Source organism: Phanerochaete carnosa (genome assembly GCF_000300595.1).
Source record: "Phanerochaete carnosa HHB-10118-sp unplaced genomic scaffold PHACAscaffold_4, whole genome shotgun sequence".
Classification (NCBI taxonomy): Eukaryota; Fungi; Basidiomycota; class Agaricomycetes; order Polyporales; family Phanerochaetaceae; genus Phanerochaete; species Phanerochaete carnosa.
Window position 1 is genome coordinate 3,580,639 of NW_006767631.1, and position 18,013 is coordinate 3,598,651.

General features: G+C 54.1%; 9 protein-coding genes across 9 annotated transcripts; 5 read left to right on the top strand and 4 right to left on the bottom strand.

The window, feature by feature from the left end:
* Positions 1 to 37: 37 nt before the first annotated feature.
* PHACADRAFT_254989 (uncharacterized protein) lies at positions 38 to 1,314 on the top strand. Its single transcript, XM_007395049.1, has 10 exons — positions 38 to 146; positions 199 to 316; positions 382 to 415; positions 470 to 558; positions 618 to 648; positions 708 to 787; positions 838 to 866; positions 922 to 1,013; positions 1,069 to 1,170; positions 1,223 to 1,314. The coding sequence occupies exons 1-9, from the start codon at positions 121 to 123 to the stop codon at positions 1,167 to 1,169; spliced, it is 600 nt and encodes a 199-aa protein (XP_007395111.1). The 5' UTR covers positions 38 to 120; the 3' UTR covers position 1,170; positions 1,223 to 1,314.
* Positions 1,315 to 3,652: 2,338 nt separating this feature from the next.
* On the bottom strand, positions 3,653 to 4,107 carry PHACADRAFT_254991 (uncharacterized protein). The gene has a single exon (XM_007395050.1). It carries the CDS (start codon positions 3,983 to 3,985, stop codon positions 3,677 to 3,679), a length of 309 nt encoding a protein of 102 aa, XP_007395112.1. The 5' UTR covers positions 3,986 to 4,107; the 3' UTR covers positions 3,653 to 3,676.
* A 141-nt stretch (positions 4,108 to 4,248) lies between these two features.
* On the bottom strand, positions 4,249 to 4,920 carry PHACADRAFT_208399 (uncharacterized protein; the record flags this gene model as incomplete). The annotated part of the gene is made up of 4 exons (XM_007395051.1): positions 4,249 to 4,392; positions 4,448 to 4,629; positions 4,691 to 4,847; positions 4,900 to 4,920. The coding sequence occupies 4 exons, from the start codon at positions 4,918 to 4,920 to the stop codon at positions 4,330 to 4,332; spliced, it is 423 nt and encodes a 140-aa protein (XP_007395113.1). The 3' UTR covers positions 4,249 to 4,329.
* Positions 4,921 to 5,497: 577 nt separating this feature from the next.
* Positions 5,498 to 5,998, top strand: PHACADRAFT_92257 (uncharacterized protein; the record flags this gene model as incomplete). The annotated part of the gene is made up of 4 exons (XM_007395052.1): positions 5,498 to 5,545; positions 5,615 to 5,649; positions 5,699 to 5,719; positions 5,770 to 5,998. The coding sequence occupies 4 exons, from the start codon at positions 5,498 to 5,500 to the stop codon at positions 5,996 to 5,998; spliced, it is 333 nt and encodes a 110-aa protein (XP_007395114.1).
* A 387-nt stretch (positions 5,999 to 6,385) lies between these two features.
* PHACADRAFT_254996 (uncharacterized protein) lies at positions 6,386 to 7,426 on the top strand. The gene is made up of 2 exons (XM_007395053.1): positions 6,386 to 6,603; positions 6,649 to 7,426. The coding sequence occupies exons 1-2, from the start codon at positions 6,601 to 6,603 to the stop codon at positions 7,216 to 7,218; spliced, it is 573 nt and encodes a 190-aa protein (XP_007395115.1). The 5' UTR covers positions 6,386 to 6,600; the 3' UTR covers positions 7,219 to 7,426.
* A 33-nt stretch (positions 7,427 to 7,459) lies between these two features.
* Positions 7,460 to 10,197, top strand: PHACADRAFT_254998 (uncharacterized protein). Its single transcript, XM_007395054.1, has 19 exons — positions 7,460 to 7,678; positions 7,741 to 7,813; positions 7,871 to 7,951; positions 8,006 to 8,019; positions 8,077 to 8,103; positions 8,163 to 8,235; positions 8,284 to 8,324; positions 8,374 to 8,426; positions 8,478 to 8,518; positions 8,569 to 8,691; positions 8,744 to 8,804; positions 8,860 to 9,038; positions 9,091 to 9,159; positions 9,210 to 9,316; positions 9,373 to 9,407; positions 9,459 to 9,492; positions 9,550 to 9,677; positions 9,726 to 9,829; positions 9,885 to 10,197. Exons 1-19 carry the CDS (start codon positions 7,468 to 7,470, stop codon positions 10,090 to 10,092), a joined length of 1,662 nt encoding a protein of 553 aa, XP_007395116.1. The 5' UTR covers positions 7,460 to 7,467; the 3' UTR covers positions 10,093 to 10,197.
* A 198-nt stretch (positions 10,198 to 10,395) lies between these two features.
* On the top strand, positions 10,396 to 13,821 carry PHACADRAFT_183766 (uncharacterized protein). Its single transcript, XM_007395055.1, has 7 exons — positions 10,396 to 10,641; positions 10,693 to 10,843; positions 10,892 to 10,918; positions 10,973 to 11,093; positions 11,144 to 11,247; positions 11,301 to 12,618; positions 12,672 to 13,821. The coding sequence occupies exons 1-7, from the start codon at positions 10,474 to 10,476 to the stop codon at positions 13,105 to 13,107; spliced, it is 2,325 nt and encodes a 774-aa protein (XP_007395117.1). The 5' UTR covers positions 10,396 to 10,473; the 3' UTR covers positions 13,108 to 13,821.
* A 124-nt stretch (positions 13,822 to 13,945) lies between these two features.
* On the bottom strand, positions 13,946 to 14,177 carry PHACADRAFT_46334 (uncharacterized protein; the record flags this gene model as incomplete). Its single annotated transcript, XM_007394009.1, has 2 exons — positions 13,946 to 14,038; positions 14,097 to 14,177. Coding segments are annotated over 2 exons (174 nt in total), but the record flags the coding sequence as incomplete, so codon positions are not given.
* Positions 14,178 to 15,446: 1,269 nt separating this feature from the next.
* PHACADRAFT_255001 (uncharacterized protein) lies at positions 15,447 to 17,892 on the bottom strand. The gene is made up of 13 exons (XM_007395056.1): positions 17,653 to 17,892; positions 17,567 to 17,602; positions 17,420 to 17,510; positions 17,296 to 17,368; positions 17,031 to 17,242; positions 16,961 to 16,977; positions 16,800 to 16,911; positions 16,545 to 16,748; positions 16,393 to 16,491; positions 16,195 to 16,343; positions 15,928 to 16,144; positions 15,755 to 15,878; positions 15,447 to 15,695 (listed from the first exon to the last, which is right to left on the bottom strand). The coding sequence occupies exons 1-13, from the start codon at positions 17,760 to 17,762 to the stop codon at positions 15,649 to 15,651; spliced, it is 1,491 nt and encodes a 496-aa protein (XP_007395118.1). The 5' UTR covers positions 17,763 to 17,892; the 3' UTR covers positions 15,447 to 15,648.
* Between the last annotated feature and the right edge of the window lie 121 nt (positions 17,893 to 18,013).

Sequence of the window (18,013 nt, forward strand, 5' to 3'; positions counted from 1 at the left end):
GCGCGTTGCACCTTCTTTACGACCACGACCACCTTCGACTATCACATCGTGAGGGTGGACACCAAAGGCAGCGAAACCGCCAAAAAAAATCGAGACACCTGCCCCCAGCTCACCACAGCAATGGCCTCCGTTCTCAGGGCGTACAAGTAGGAAATACGAGATCATATGCAAGCGGGCTAGTGCTGAACGGCCGGCCAGTGCATTCCTCCAGCGGCGTCCCATGGTTGGCCAGTGCGCGACTTCAGCAGTACTCTTCGGCGCGTCCGACGTCGTCGCCCAGCAGGCGGTCGAGAAGCGTGGACTCGCGAAACACGACGTGCGTAGTCTCGATGTAGATGGGTACATAAGTTGTGTGCTGAGAGCGGATATGTACTTGTGCAGTTTGTGAGGACGCTACGGTCGACGTTCTACGGAGGTGCGTGAGCATGTATCTGGAGTGCCGAGCAAGGGCTGACTTCAGCGGGTGTAGGATGTCTCTTCGGCCCTGCGGTCACGAAATGGTTTGCATTCCTCAACCGCCTCCAGTTCGCGTCGCCGAGGAGGGCGGTCCTCTATCGGGTGCGTCGATCCGTCGTGCGCTTCCGTCCAGACAGATAGACTGACGGAAGCTTGCGCAGGTCTACATGGATCAATTTATGTTTGCGCCGAGTTCGTTGCTTCCGAACGTCAACAGAACATTATGAAGGCTTACGATATCACCTTACCAGTTGTCATCGGATTTTACTTTGGCTCAATGACTTTGCTCGAGGGCAAAGGCGTTTCTGAGGCGACGACTCGCATCGAGAAGGTGCGTTCATTTTCGATGTCTATGGTAATGCGCTAACTTGGTCATTAAAGAACTATGTGTCGACCGTCATGCGTAACTGGTACGCCCTCGCGACCCGGTCTTTGTTCTGGCGAGACTCACCAACATTCTTGCAGGATGGTCTTCATACCAACGCAGCTCGTCAACTTCGGACTGGTGCCGCACCACCTTCGGGTGCTCACAGTCGGCGTCGTGTCTCTCTTCTGGAGTACGCTGTTCCCTATATCAACTCGCTTTCACTTTGACTGATCTCCCGAACGTAGACACCTACCTGAGCATCGTGAACAGCGGCTCGCAAGCGTCCTCAGAAGACACCGCGGCTGAGCAGGCCGAGATGGGTGCACTCGTGAAGGTGCCTACCTGAGGTATCTCGTGATTTCGGTACTTGCCTCTATTCCTCGCTGAGAAGTATTTCAGTGCTCTGCGCCGTTCATGGCATTTTTACACCAAATTTAATATCATCAGCATGTGAGCATGTATTAGAATTTAGACTATAGATTTTACTTCCGAAATGACCTACACGCGGGCAACTGCTCGCGAATTGAGAAAGTCGTTCCCTCCCCGCTCCAAGTCTTGCGCGTCCAACATCTGCGAGCTCCTGCTTCTTGTCAGCGAAACTTGAGCTTCCTGCACACATTGGTATCAGAGCTCAATGGGCTTCAAGAGACAAGCCGAGGTTTATTTCGCAGCTCATGAGGATGCAGTTTAGACTAGTGTTATGTTTTACCGGCACCCACTGCGCCAATTTGCACCAAGGCTCGTTCATTTTTGACAACTTGTCCTACTCACTTCGAGTCCTAACCCCGACACACATCGACAATTAACTCTGGAGTTCACCGTAGACCAGGATCGGGCGGAAGCCAAGAGGAGCGGGTGGATGTGGTATCCGAGTGCCAAGCTTCAATGATCAGGCATATCGCTCTTTAGCTTCAACTTTGACAGCCATGCTCGGCATCACCGCGAATAATGTACCGGAGGACGTCCTGTTAGCCATCTTCAGCCAAGTTTCTGTCAGGGACATCTTGAAGCTTCGTCAGGTTTGTGCGACTTTGCGACGTTGGAGTCCTACATCCGCTCATAATTCTCAAGGTGTGCAGGGCATTCGACAGTGCCTCCCGCTCCAGATATCTGTGGTGGATGCTTCTCCAACGCGACGTGCGCACGAAAGCCCTTGCCACCCCGAACTACTGTCGCCCTCTAGATGCCCTTACGACCTCGCAGATCGAGCGGCTGGTCACGCATGCTCTCCGCTTGCATTATGTACTGTCTGCTGAGCCCCCGGCGACTGTGGTTCAATCGTTTTACCAAGCAGGGTCCGTCACTTGGGTTAAGCTGATTCAGGGGCAGTGGCTCGTCGCTGCCTGCTCGAATCGGGGAACCAGTGTCGTCCGCCTGTGGTCTCTTCAGTCGCTCTCCAAGCACGCTGAGGACATCCCAGAGCCGGTCGAGGAGGTCTTCCTGGAAGGCCCTGTGGTCACGGGCCTGCTCGACGTGCAAGATCGCACGCCTATCCTCGCGCTAGAAATCCGCACCGCATCGTGAGGTGACTTGCTCAGTACGCAGTCCGCCCATGCTGACTCTGGGCTGTCTTTTAGTCATACCTTGGTTGATATTTTCTCGCTGTATGTGTCGAGCAACGGCAGACCTCATTTCTCTCGGCTCCTGCGTCTCCAAGACGACGTATCGCACATCCGATGCCTACAAGGGTCTCGCTTCGCCTTCGCTCTACATGCGGGACGAGGCATACCGAGCGTTATGGACTGGCGAACTGGCATAGTTGTCAACCTCCGCGCTTTGCCAGACAAGGATGTAAGTGGCCTCACTATCGCATCTGATCCTCAATGCTTATTTGTGCAGGGCGGTGCAGCGGCGATGGCTATGGACGGCGACACCGTGGCCGTGGTGATACCCGTTCAGCTCCAAGTGTACAATTTACAGCAATGCTCAGGCGAGCCCGTGAGCGTCACGCGTACTTATTCCGTGGCACTCGGCTGCTCCGTTGGTTGGGCGCAAGTGATTTTTATCCAGTCCAGCTCGTCATCCTGCAAGGACACCATGCGTATCTGCATTTGTGGGTCGAACGGGATCTTCGTACATGCTTTAAATATCTCCGACTTTCGTTCAGGCGTTGCACATATCGACCCGACACCACTTCACCTCGCACAAGGGCGCCAGCCCCACAGATTCGCTAATTGGGATCCGTGTCTTCCGATTTTTGCGACGCATGGAATATCCCTTGCGTGGACTGTGCTGCCACCGGACGACTCAGACTGGAGCCAGCCTTTTGCGCTCGCTACACTCCCCGATGGGCTCCTTGCTTGCCGTCCAAACGAAGGGTGCGCACAGAGAGTCGAGCCCACATATATTCTTAAGCGCACCGACCTACCTGCTCTGTACGCCGCCGGTGTTTACGATTACGACGAGGCTCTGGGCCTTGTGGTCCTCGGTAACGCGTATGGAGAGCTGGCGACAATCAACCTCGGCGCATTAAGCATCACATCTCTTTGCGATTGCTTCGAGCCACTCCCAAAAGCCATCGAGGGCTTTGTAGGCGAACGCATGCCGCGGGTACGTCATGGCACTAGACGTCTCCCACTGTCGTACTGAAAAGAGCAGGAGCCGATTCCTTCGACCTCGGCCCTGTTGTATCCATTCTTTGGCCCCTGGGCCCCCTCAGAGGAGTACTCTGCGCCGCTGTCCGCTCGATGGAAGGCGCAGCAGCCAGACCCGGTGCCGCCTGGCTGGCGGAGATTTGAGGTCACAGACAACTGGCACCTGGCATGCTCGTCGATGGAGTGGACGAATGTCATCCCGCAGCCCCCGTACGACTACAGCGACATCGGCTGGGACGTTGAGCACGCATACCACTACCTAGGCGCGCTCGTGCCGCTCCTCTGGAACACCTGGTACGTGCTCTTCGAAGCCGGAGGCCTGCTGCTGCTCTGGCTCCGGGACCTGTGCGAAATGCGTGTTGTGTCCCCGGGACTGACCGCGAGAGAGTTCGTGGAGCTGTGTGGCGAGCACGGAGCAATACTTCAGCCAGTGTTGTTCGAATACGATTCTGTGGATGCCACGGCGGGCGGCTGGGGCAGAATGCTGCATGGTATGTGGTTGTGGGAAGGGCAGGCTACGGGCAGGAATCGGTGGCAGGAGCTGAAGGACCGTGGTGGGAACGTGCATAGCGACTGGCTTGCTATTCCTGCAAAGGACGAGCCGAAGGACTATGACAAGGAGACTGAGAACATGTGTTATATGGACGAGATGACGACTCTAGAGCCATCGTAGGGTCATGAATTCATGCTTTACTTCTTGAGCTCGAAATCATAACTCGACTGAAGAAGCGCGGAACGGCCAGGCTTGCATAGATCTCGCAGCTCAAAGTGCATGTGCACTCCCAGATAAATCGTCCTGTAATTCAGGTTATAATTTTCAAAGGTGACAGTCCACGATATTTGAGAGGCCGTACGAGATCCAACTGATAAGGGCTCAGAGTACCGGAGAGATCGACGTAGTCAGCGAACAATTCAATCCTTCTTGGACACCTTAACCACAGCACCATGCTTCAAAGCGCGACTGTACGGGCACGCCTGAACGCATATATGTGAGGTGAGACAACACTATAATAAGACGTAGTAAGCACACCTCATGTCCGGCGTCAATGAGCTCCTGGGGCACGCCCTCGACCTGGACCTCTACCTCGAGCGCATACCCGTCCGCGCCTTCGGGCTTGCCAAGGTGCACTTGGGTATGGACGACGGCATTCTTGGCCTCATTCGTCATTCCGAATTTGTTGGAGACCATCTGAATTGCAGAGAGGAAGCATGCTGCCGTGCGTGGCTCCAACGTTACACGAGCACCAGAGTATCATCGAAAGAAGACACGCACCGGCGTAGCCCATCGCGAAAAGCATCTCCGGGTTCTGGCCGTCTCCTCTGCCCCCGAGAGACTTGGGCATAGCGAGACGCAGAGAGAGCCCGTCGTCGTCGTCAGATTTGACCTCACCGTTGCGTCCCTGCCCTCTGGCGGTGGCGTGTGCGGTGTACTGCGCGACACGGTCATGACGATGTCGACGAAGAGAAGGGGCATACACTCACCTTGTACTTCTCCAGCGTCATAATAGGGCGTGCATAGCTCCTCGTTACTGTCATCCCGGTGTTTCTCGTGAAGAATCGGTAAGTGACCATAGCAAGCAGAGTGTTTCAGCGGGTAGGGCGAGATGTAGATGAGGGAGGCAGCGGCCGGCGGCCGAGTGGCCCATCGCAATATAAGGACGGCAGGCGTAGCTCCATGACGGGCTGGAAGAGCGGATGTCTGACGGACAGCAAAGGTGCTGGGAGAGAAGAGCAGGCCGCCATCGGCGCGCTTATGCAACGTGTCACGTGAAGACGACCAGAGTCGCTCTGAGTTACTTGCGTCTGCGGTATTGGACGGGAAATTGGATCGTTAGGCATTCTCTCCAATATTAATATTGGCAGCACATCTCACATGCCACAATGACATTCAAAATATTTATGTTCTCAACCTTTGAACAAAGCGACGTACTCGAATGCGATCACCCAAATAAGAAAGCTGAGCCTTCTAATCCTAACAGGGCCAAATAAGTGAGCCGCTGCCGCGCGTCACCACGACGCCATCCCGACTTGAACATCTGCTATCACCTCGTTTCGCAGCTTTCCCTCCGTTTCAGATGAAATGTCCTTCCTCTTAGGCCCTATCTCCGGTGCTGTAATTGCGGGAGGGGTGCGTACGCTCTCGTCGTCGCCTTGGCATCCGAGTCATCGCTCATACATTTGCTTTTGGCATGCGCAGGTTTATTATGGGTTCTCTACTATGATACAGACGAGGTGAGTTCGAACCTTTGGATATATCAAGGCACAGCTAATAAACATCTAGAACGGAGGCACACATTCATGAGTTCGTGCCGTCGTTTGCGTGGTGATGCGCTATCGGCTCACCTGTCGCAGTTTACACGTTCTGTCTACGCGCCTGGCAGAGCCTGCCGCCCCGACAAACGCTCCCCCATCAGCGTTCGATCGCATCCAGCACCGCCCATTCAGGCTGCTTTTACAGAACGGCTGGAACAACCAAGTCGAGTCATTGTTCCGCGACGCCCAAGGCTTCAGCACGCGGACCATCGAGTGGAGCAGGCGGAAGTTGTATGGCGAAGAGAACACTCCTCGCAAGTCGATGTAGAAGGGTATCTTGCCTGGCGATACCCCTGAACCCTACAATCTTAGTCCATGCGAGAAACGTGCGACTTTCGAGTGTCATGTCGACCATAGATATCAACAATGTCAGACGGCTGGGACAATGCTCGGTACGCAAAGGACGTTATGCGCTTCTCTTTTCCGCGAGGTATGTGCCCAAGCTCTCATTTGACATTGACAGACGGTATGATAGGCCAGCCTAAGAGTAGGTATGTCGCGCATCCAGGCTTTATTCGACGTTGATCCGCTGATAATCAGGTCTTCTGTCAGCCGTTCGGTATGTCTACTCGGCATCCCTTGGCAGATCTCTCGACACAGTAAAAGGCCGATAGGCGGCAGCGCTAGAAGCACAGGGTCATTAATATCAGCTGTCTCCAAATCTCGCTTGAAGCTTGAGGTGTAACAAAAGCCAAGACGACAACTGCTGTTATATACCTCGCTTGCGACTGCTCGCAGAAGTACAGATGATCTGGTTGTGCTCCGCGCAAATCAAGAGCCGGCGCTCGCAGCGGCATCGCACGCCACAAGGTTATTACCCGCCGGGACGAGATGAGCATCAGCAGTTAAGTCACGTCATGCATAATCTCTATGGTGAGTAATTTCATTTGAATAGGCTCCGTTCCCAGCATTCCTAAGGTTTCTTGGTTTCGGCGGACAAGAGTACGAATTTTTGGGTTTCATTCGTTTGAGTCGCTCCGCTCGTGGACGGACGACGGCGTGCCAGCGCACGCAATCCATCCAGACGCGTGCTGGACGTTTCAGCTCTCAATGCCAAGCAATACGAACTCAAATGAAACCCCGCAGCAGGTGAGGGCCGATCACAAGACTTCCCGAGAGCGCGGCGGGCGGAGTCGTCTCTCGACGGCAGCGATGGCTGGCTTCGGCTGGATCGTTCTTCGTGCGGCACGACACTTCACTGCATTAAATTTTGTTGTATGTTCGGTTCGAAATGGAAGCCTCACAATCTCCGGAATCTTCCAGGCCGCGGTCAACACACGAGTATCCACCCAAGCCGAACTGTTTTTCCAGCGTGCATCCTGTGGTTTGTGTACGCAGTACCACTTGGCGATTCACGTAACCCAGCGCGAGCAGGCACATGAGCTACTCGAGCGCACGAGACCCGCCCGATATGCAGTGCAATCGCCCTGGCGCGATTCGGCAGGTGCGTATCGGTATCAGGGGTGCACCATGCTATGCCCAAATTAGCTGGCTCTCCTAGATGGCACACCTGGGCGGCCGCATGTGCCGCCATTACCATTCGCTTTCAACAAGCTTCGGTCGCTCATGGAGCGCGCGGCACCTTCCAGGACGGGACGCGGTTGCTAGCGCGCCACAGCCGAAGAAGCGCTACCGGGATACATAAAACTTCGCGCTCCCCTCGGACAAAAAAAGCGAGTCTCGACACTCTCCTTCCCCCCTTTACGCACACTGTTTCGCTCCTCTTCGGGCTAGAACATGGCCCGCATCACTCTCCGACGCGCTTTCGTCTCACTTGTCCTGGTGTGCGCCGCCGCACGCGCCCAGGACGCGTACACCTTCGACCTGAACACCGGCGTCGACCTCCAGGCGGCGACGGACGCAGAGTCTGCGCCGCAGCTCACGTTCGCGACCGAGGCCGGCGTGCCCTACACGCACCCGTACGACGCGCAGAAGATCGGCGCCGACGGTGAGTCTCCTCATGGCTGTTGCTCGTCCGCGCGCTTCTTCTCATGCGTCACGCTTGTGCAGGGCCTCTGCTCCTCCAGGACCAGCACATCATTGAGACTCTCGCCCATTTCGTGCGTGAGCGCATACCCGAGCGGTGAGCTTTGCGAGCGAGCGGTCGTCCCTTCGACGTATGCTGACTTAGGGATCAAAGTGTCGTGCACGCGAAGGCGGCTGGCGCACATGGGTACTTTGAGGTCACGAATGCGGACTTTGTGAAGAATTACACAATCATGTGCGTGAAGCTTCTGGTGTGACTGCTCCTTTTATTTATCTAAACGCCCGATAGGGACGTATTTTCGGAGGTATGTATCGCAGTATCTGGTCTCTGGAAAGTACGGCAGAAGGTCTAATCTTCGCAGAATGGCTTGAAAACCCCTATTACAGGTCTGTAGCTATTCATTTCCAATCGGGCCACCCTTGTTCATTTCGCTGTACTGTACTAGTCCGCATTAGCACCGTCGGTGGAGAGATGGGCTCTGCGGACACAGCCAGAGACCCCCGTGGCTTTTCAGTGAAGTGAGTTTGTTTAATAATAGTCTTGACGATGGTGCTCAAAAATGGTAGATTTCGGACGCGTAAGGGCATCTGGGACTTGGTCATGAACAGTAGGTCCAGACTACCTTCGTAAACTTGGTAAACGCTCACATATTGCAGACACACCCGTATTCTTTATCCGGGACCCCACGAAGTTCCCGCACTTCATCCACGTTCGTGCCTCCCTTGTTTTGCGAAGTTTTAAAATGTTTATCCTCCAACAGACCCAGAAACGTGACCCGCAGACCCACTTGCGCGATCACGAGTATGTGCAAATTTCTCTGCCTGAGGCATAATACTGACGGGTCTTGGTAGCATGTATTGGGACTACCTGAGCTCGAACCCCGAGTCGCTCTACCAGGTGATGCGCCTGTTCTCGGACCTGGGCACGCCTGATGGTGTGCGGCACCTGAACGCGTGGACGGGCCATTCCTACAGGTATAAAGCTATTTTCCTGTAATGTTAGCGCGCGTAGCTGATGTTGGTGCAGATGGATCAAGGCCGACGGCAGCTGGGTCTACGTCAAGCTGTACTGCGAGACGATGCAGGGTGTATGCGCGCCATTTTCCGTCGCCGCTAACAAGCCTCACTGACGTCCTCATGCAGGTCCAGAACTTAACTAACGCAGAGGCGACGGCCATCGCGGGCTCAAACCCGGACTACTCCCAACAGGACCTGTTCGAATCAATCGAGAACAGCACATACCCCGGCTGGATCATGTATGCGCAAGTACTGACACCACAGCAGGCCGAGACGTTCAAGTACAATGTCCTTGACCTTACCAAGTATGTAGCACTACCGTCTCTCCCAGTCGGGTGTGGTCTGACACACGACCAGGGACTGGGGCTTCGACGACGTGCCTAAGACCGAGATCGGCCGGTTCTACCTCACGCAGAACCCAGTCAAGTGGGTCTTCGTTTTTGATCCCGAGATCGGGTGCTGATACGATCTTACAGCTACTTTGCTGAGATCGAACAGGCGGCCTTCTCTCCTGGACGTACCGTCTCCGGATGGGAGCCTTCGACGGATCCGGTGCTCCAAGCTCGTGTGTTCTCTTACGGGGGTATGGAATCCGACGTTGGGTATATTAGAGATAAGCTGAAAAATCGCGCTCAACAGATGCACAGCGCTATCGCCTTGGCGTGAACTATATGGTAAGTAATTTCCCCGTGATTCAGGGCTTTCTGTTCAACATCTTGACGTAGCAACTGCCCGTCAATGCGCCAACGTCGCCTGTTGGTGCGTAGCTCTGCTTCAGGATTACATTTATTGGCGGATGCTAACGGTTTATCGCAGCCAACTTCCAGCGTGATGGACACATGGCACTCAGCAATCAAGGCTCGCGTCCAAACTACTTGTCTACTCTGCAGAAGATCAATCTTCCACCTCTGCCGTACATCGAGGATACTCACCAACAATGGGCTGTAAGTTGGGACAGCATCTCTGCTTTTCTTAGCTGACATGCAGCGCAGGGCGGTGCTGTCAAGTCCCTGTCCGAGGTGACTGCCATCGATTTCGACTGGCCGCAGCGCTTCTGGAAGAGCCTTTCTGAGCAGGACCAGACGAACTTTATCAGGTACGCACCCTCCCCGTACATACTTATACGGATTCTAGCTGAGGCTCTTATTCAGCAACGTCGTTGGACACCTTGGCACAGTCAACAGCGTGTCTGTCCGGCAGCGCCAGGTCGCGCTCTTTGCGCTCGTCGACCCCGCGCTCGGCAAGGCCATTGCGGATGGTGTCAACGTCACGGTGCCCAACCCCCTGCCAAGCTTCCCCACAGGGCCCACCTGGTTCAACACGACGAAGCCTGCGACCAACAGCACGCTGAACTATTAGAGGGCTATAGTGCGGTTTCGAGGGCGGACATGTAAACCCCCCGCGAACCCGATAGGGCATTAGACAGCCTGGCTACCTGGAGTTCCGTTGCTTTTCATGTCTCGGATGATTCTGAATATATACCCTGAGGTCACAAGGCTGTCATTGAAATAATCGAGCGTGGAGTCTATCTCAAAATTCTTATGCTATCAGCAGATAGCTTAGGCTATCCTGGAATATGAATTCCCACGCATTAAGTTGTCTCGCGACCACCTGTTGACTTGTCAACCAATTAGTTAATCCCAGATAAACCCCGCAGTCTGAGGTCAGCCGCTGTTGTCGAGGAACCTAACTCTGTTTCTCCCCTCACCGGATGATCTCTTTCTGTAACGTTAAGCAACGATGACAATGCGTGTAAAAACACTCGAAATCCGCTGGCATGACAGTAAACCCATATCGACATGTGACTTCCAGCCTATGCCATTCAAGAAGGCGCGACCGGCCCAGGACAAGAACTTCGCGAGCCAGACGTACAAGCTGGCCACGGGAGGGGAGGACAACCATGTCAGAGTATGTCGTCCGAAGCTCTGAGTATAGCATGCTGTTGAGACGTCTAACCAGCTGTGGACGGTCCACCCCAACATCCTCCCGCCATCCGTAAGAGAGGACGCGGGGGCGGAGGCGGTCTCACCGAGGCCACCCCGAGTCGAATATCTGGCGACCCTCGCCAGGCACTCGGCAGCCGTGAACGTCGTGCGTTGGAGCCCAAATGGTACGTGTTTGACGCGTGAAAGCTCAAGCTACCGCTCATTGCCTGCAGGCGAACTTATCGCGTCCGCCGGCGATGGTACGTTACCCATCGGGAACGCACGCCCCATGTGACTGATTTTAACTGCGCCAGATGGCATGATCATCATCTGGGCCCCTACGACGAGCCCGCATGCAGCTGCGTACGGCAGCGATCTCACTCAGGAAGACTTGCAGTACGAGAAGGAACACTGGAAGCCGCGGACCACCTTCCGGTATGTCCCTTAGCCGTAGTCTTCAGGCGAATTCTTCACATCTTGAACAGATGTACTACTATGCAAGTGTATGATCTCGCGTGGAGCCCAACTGGCGAGTACATTATCGCTGGGAGCACCGATAACTGCGCAAGAATCTTTGCAGTCAACGATGGTACGTATCGCGCTCCCGCGTCTATCCGGAGGAGACTGAAAGCTGTCTTGCAGGCAAGTGCGTGCACGAGATCGCGGAACATAACCACTACGTTCAGGGTGTCGCCTGGGATCCTCTCAACGAGTATATCGCGACACAGAGCAGCGACCGATCCATGCACATCTACAGCATCTCATACAAACAAGGTGTTCTTGAAGTGCACGCGATAGGCAAAAACACGAAGATGATGCATCGCCATAGTCACAGTCACAGTCGCACCCCGAGCAGACCGAGTCTCTACAGACGGGAATCTACCACCAGTGAGGCCGAGTCGAATTCAGGGGTGGCAGAGCCTCTGAAAGAAGACAATACTCCGTCTTCCTCTCAGGCACCTGCCCTATTGACACCTGTACCCTCTGTTCCGAGTACTCCGTCCACATCCATGTTTCCCCCGCCCCCCGTCGAGCGACCGTCTTCTAGGCGCTCATCACTCAGCAGCTCGAATGCACCAGGGTCGCCGGCAACGTATACCCGATACGCACGCTCGCCGTCGCCGATGCCCGCACTCCCCGCCATACGCATGCCTCCTACCCCTTCTGCAACGTGGCACTCTGTGAAGCTGTACGGCGACGAGAGCTACACGAACTTCTTCCGGCGCTTGACGTTCAGCCCCGACGGTGGACTTCTTCTCACACCCGCTGGTCAGTTCGAAGATCCATCCGTGACACCAATTTCGTCAAAGAGCGGCGACGAGCAGCGTGGGCGGAAGGGTCACCCATCTAGTGACGTTCCCTCCCAGGCCTCGTCCTCGTCCGTGTACATCTATTCGCGGGCCAACTTCGCACGACCTCCGACTGCCCGGCTACCCGGTCACAAGAAGGCGAGCGTCGCTGTCAAGTTTTCGCCTATTCTCTACGAGCTGCGCGCAGGTGTCAGCGAAGGGGAGCTGTCGTCGCTGGAACCAAAGACGATCACTGTGGAAAGGGGCGTCGATAAGGCTGTTGACGTCGATATCGCGGATCCCAAGCCTCCACCGTCGCAAACCCCAGAGACGACAACTAACTCTCCCGTCAAGCAAATTGCGAATATGTCCCCGATCATAGCTCCGTCACCGCGGATTGCCATCCCTCCGACGCCGCAAAGCGCGACAATGCCTTCGCCCGCTCTTTCTGCTACTGACTCCTTGCGTCCCCCCACTCCGGCAGCGTCCAAGCCTGCAACGCCTGCCATCACTCCAAACGCACAAGGGACAGCATCCGTCTTTGCTCTGCCTTATCGCATGCTTTACGCTATTGCGACAATGGATACAATCACGATTCACGACACGCAGCAAGCTGGGCCTGTCTGTCTCCTCACTAAGCTGCATTATGACGAATTCACTGACATGTCATGGTACGTACGTCAGATATCTGTGGTATCTCCATGCTCATCTCCAAGTCCGACAGGTCCCCGGACGGCCAATGCCTGATCCTCTCCTCGCGAGATGGCTACTGCACTCTCGTCGTCTTCGACGAGATCCTCTCGACGCACCACACGCAGCAGCAGACGCTACAATTACAGTCCATCGCGCACCACCACTCGGTGCCGCTCACGAGCTCGACAATGGCGACACCGCTCTCGACACCCTCGTCCTCTGTCGTCGCGCTCCCGAGTATGTCTCCCATCGTACAGCCCGTTGTGCCCCTCAAGCGCGCAGCCGAGCCGCCGCTGACGCCTGCCGCGAGCGTCGACGAGAATATACCATCATTGCCCGGCATGTCCGAGGCTCACCACAACCCCGTGCCGCCCAGCGCGTCGTCTGCCGACACTACAGCTGCCCAGGAGCCGCCCAAGAAGAAGCGACGCGCAGCACTCACGCGTGTCGGCGACCTCCCATCGTGATCTACGCATTGCACGGTCGACGCATTGCTCCGTGCTGGTCGTCTCGTCTTTTGACTTGACTATGACTTACGTGATCTCCTACTTTTCCGCTCTGCTTTTGTGACGTCCCCTCCCTACCTTGTAACATACCGGCCCAGTTGCACTAATGCACATCCTTGCCGATGTCCCTTGCCCTCTGTATCTTTGCGCTCGATACTATGGCTCTCCGATAGTCTGCGCTGCTATAAGTTGTACCCACCGTTTTAAAGTATTCCCTACTGATGTACCTTTGTTTAAGCCAGAGACAGTAAAAAATACGTGCTGAAAACATACTATCTGGAGCTCCATTGCCTCAAAGCTTTGGGTCTGTCGCCACGATTCATTCCCCGGACAAATACCTCTTAACTGCCTCCCAAGAAGTGACGGTTTCTCTTTATTAGATGACATGTGCCAAGTAATGGACGAAATATTTTCGACACTCCGGCCAAAGCTCGCTTGCTAGTTATGGAGAGACGGACAGGGCTACAGAAAATCTCCATTGAACCAATACATAGTGAGTCTCCTGGTCCCCTGTGTTGCCTGTCTGTGTCCTCAGGTGCTTTTCAGGGTACTCAGACAGATGAAAATAGGTTTGGGACATGGTGCCTAGCGTTGAGACATATTTAAAAAAAATGATGATAATACTCTCTGCGATCTGAATGGGCACGAATGAGAAGCCGTCTACAGCAAGCTGGAAGGAATCCTTCAGGCCGCTATGAAAATCTTTCAGTGCTACTGGCCTATAAGCTCGCGCCCGAAACTTACAGTGCTATCCGGACTTTCTTGATGAACTCCTCGTTATCGAGCATGCTGAATGTGTGCCAACCGAGGGCAAGTCCAGCTGAATAATGATACCCAGAGGCTCAAGGATTTTCCGGTCGTCGACACCACTGAATTCCAAGACCTGCGGTGACTTCACAGTGCTGCAAGATCAAGTTAGCGTACGGAAAGCGTTGTGACCTCGGAAATACGTGCCCAGCAGAGACAATGACCTCTTTGCGTGCAGAGACCTTGTGCACCTGTCCACCATATTCGAACTCAACCGCAGTCGCAACGACTTCGTCTCCGTCGGAGCGCCGTGCTGATCTTATCGACCCCGTTCTCCGCAAGAGCCTACCGGGCAGCAATCAGCGGTGCGTCGCTGGACCAGATCGCAACTGCAAGACGCACATTTTGCCAGGCAGCGTCGGCACCGTAGCTATCGCGTCCGAAAGAGAGCGGAGTCGGGCCGTCGTGCCCCACGGCATCAGACTTGTAGATATTCTTGAACTCATTTCGCTCGTTCGGGTCAGGTGGGCAGAATCTTTGCACCTGCTTCGCATACTTGCGAAACCTCTCCCAGATCCAGCCCTCATTGCCAAGCTTGCCCACAACTAGTGCGGTGATCCAGTGATTAAGTGTATTGAATCAACTCGACGCGCATGGAAGCGTACTATCCATATCTTCGCGCTGCGGCAGGTGCTATATCATCCAGCTGATTTGGGATGTGCCTCCAAGACCACGCCCTCTGGTCAACGTATGGAAATGTCAAACAAAGATCTCCCTGGGTTGATGATGATATGACGTACCTGGGTAATATCGTGGACTCCCCGTGTAGGCCTAGTTATGGTGCTGTAAGGTACTTCCAGTCATATTCAGGTCGTTGATGGTCTTTACCCAACCAGCGGGGCCAGCTGAAGATATTTCGTAAGTGAGCGACGGAAGTTTAAGCAACAGATGCACGCACAAATTACTGCGTCGTCGAGGTGAGCAGGGCCTGCCTCCAACTCAGCGACAGATATGTTCGGGTTCTCGCTCAGCCTGGCTGCTATAACGCAGCCTGAGGTCTAATATACGGTATGTCAGCAACACCTTGCGAGATTCTGTTTTGGTACATACGCTGCCGCCTGTAGCATATTGATGAGCGTGAAGAGCGTGGTTTTAACGAGAACGATATGCGACTCGCCGACGACAATGAAATCGAATTCTTTCCCTGAGACGCCAGCAATGTTAGCAAGCTTCTGCTCCATGGTGTAGTAGCGTGCGATGCGGTCAATGAGGGCCGGGAACAAGGTGCAGAAGCAATGATCTCGCCACCCCTTAGTTATATGAGACTATGATCGAGCTTGCAGTGTGCTTCAGACCGGAAGCGATCATCGTTTGCTTATGGGGGGGGGGGGGGATCAAACTCCATCTCCCACGCTAAAACGCAGGCTGCTGACGTTCGTTATGTTGCTGTATTACTAAGTGAGAGATGCTGGTAGATTCTTGAACGTACTTAAGCGTTAAACGTTAGGATGCGGTCTCGGCTTTGAAAAATCAGGATTCAGATATCTTGGGGCACTACAAGCACAACGGTGGACTAGTTTTACTTGCGGGGCTTGAGCTAGCCGAGGATATCGTTATGTGAGAGTCCGATTCACGAAACAGGGTCTCGAATTCTAGCACAGATGAGTTCCACTGTGACGCCCTACGGCAAGCTGAACCCCCTGTAAACTGGTCTGCGCGTACAAATACAAGTTGCTTGATATTTTGATGTAAACATTACAAGTCTGGATAGACATTCGCTTCCTTCCGATTTTTCGTCATTGCTATGGGCGTTGTGTATCAGTCGACGACCCACAAGAAACATGCGGTAGAGATGACATACCCGCAACAATCGCACTCCCAATACCACTGCCATCTTCAGCGTGGTAGGTTGTGATACCACGACCTTTCTCGCCAAAGATGTCTACCAAGCCTTCATGTATCCGCTCCGCAAATTTAGGGTATTTCTAAACGAAACATTAGCTTTGCCTAGCACAAGTAGCGGACATAACGAACATTATAAAGCGAACCGTCAGCGCCGACGGCACACCCCTCCTCTAGGTAGCCCATCTTGCTAACAATGGCCGCAATACCGCACGCACTAAGACGCGCTGCTCGCCGGCCGACAAGCTTGGCCAGAGCACGGAAGAATTGGCGTTCAGCTAGCGTCGTCTCCACCGCAAAGAAATGAGAGAAAATGCCAATAATCATGAGCAGCTCATCCGTTGGGTCGCTACGTCGGAATTGAATAAGTGGACTGCTTGCCAACTACAATGAGCGCACCTCTCCATAAGGGATAGGAACGCCGTATCAAAGCTGTAGGGGATCTCAATCTTGTAGGTGTTCTGGCCGAGGAACAGCACGCCCTCGTCAATGAGCTCGCAAATGATTAACCGAAGAATCTCCCCAAGGTAGCGGCCGGAGATGAGTTTCTGATTTTTAGCATTAGTAGGGAAAGGTAAGGCCTGCGCGAAGACTAACCTCGAACGCTTGCTCGCCAGGCTTGTTTGAGGCCTCGTCAATGATGATGTCATACTTTGTCCTAGGGAGATGTTCGTGCTCGAACGAGTCAAACGCACCCTACGGTCATATGAACCGATGTGCTTTGGCCATCGAGGACAATTCCTACATACCCATTCACAGTTAATGGCAATCTCGTCTTCAGAGCCAATACCAAGCGAGCTGATTTTCGGGATATCTCTTGCACGCTCCATGTATGCGGCATTGCAGCCGGTACCAAATATACACGCAATCTTGGTATCCGAGTTCACGTAATGGGACGCGATGAGTGTACCGGTCGTGTCGCACGTGAGAGCCACGATTTCGGCTGGGACATTCTGCGGAAACGGTCAATGTGAGATGACGTGAACCGGACCAAATCTACGTACGTGCTTCTCAAGACTTCTCTTGAACATCTCGACGACGTCGCGACCCTCCGTGTTCGGCGCCCCGAAGCCCTTTGTCCAACGGATGAGCACTCCATGATCAATCTTGTCTTGCCTGCATTATTTTTCAGTTAGGGACTCATGTTTGGTTAGCATTAGCTTACGAGCAAGGATACGAAAACTATCAAGACATTGAATCAGCAAGAGTAGACCCATCACAGAATGTAGACATACGGTGAAGCCAAGAGGCAACACAGCTCCCCTCTGGATCGTTCCTGACTCAATGCTGGACTCAACAAAGGCCTTGAGGCACTCGGCACAGAAATCAAAGAGCAGTTGACCCTCGTCATGTTTTTGCTCTTCGCTGAGACGGTACTTGGTTTGTGTGATCTCCCACTTTCCGCCACCTTGGAGCGTTACGAGACAGACTCGCAGGTTGGTTCCCCCTGTGCGATGCATGAGCAATGGGTGCTAGTAAGAACGCGCTGACCGTGCTGACCGAGATCCACAGCAAGGTAGTTTCCAGCTTCTTTTCCGGTCGGCCAGCCAAATACATAAGTGGGTATCATAGGCTACAAACCTGACTCAGCTCACGAAGCTCATCATGTACTCATACAACGCACCACAACTTGACCAGACTTCGACAGCCCAAGTTCAAGAGCATCCTTGAACGCTTCTACAATCATCCTCATTCTCTGGGGAGTAAGTGTGAACCTGCGAGGAAACTAGTTTATGCCGCACTCGTTGGGGTAAACACTGGGAACACTGACATGGTCTCGAGCCTTCTAAGGTGGTCTGCCATCTTCCTGTAGGTCGTCTAGGTGAGATCAGGGTCACTGGGCCGAGGCTTGCATACCGCTTGGTTGCGTGTGGAAGGTCTTCCTGGTCACTGGAGCGAGTGTGGAACGATGGAGGTGTAGGAGCAGCCGCGGCGGATGGTGATGATACGCCCTGGCGATCGGCCATCTTCAGGAGCTGAAATCAGGGGGATTTCGCGAAGAAATTGCGCCAAAGCAAGATCTGGGAGGCCGCAAACGAGATAAAGGCAACGCCCTCCTGGACGTTATAGGTCTGAAGAGCCTCCGCTGTACAGGGTGGATGTACGATCGAAGAGCCACCGGTCGTTCGTAGACAGTAAGGAAATTCTTAGCCGCTTTGCTTACGGCTGAGTAAACGGGGTAACAATCTTCGGCTAACACCAGTAACAACCATCTGTT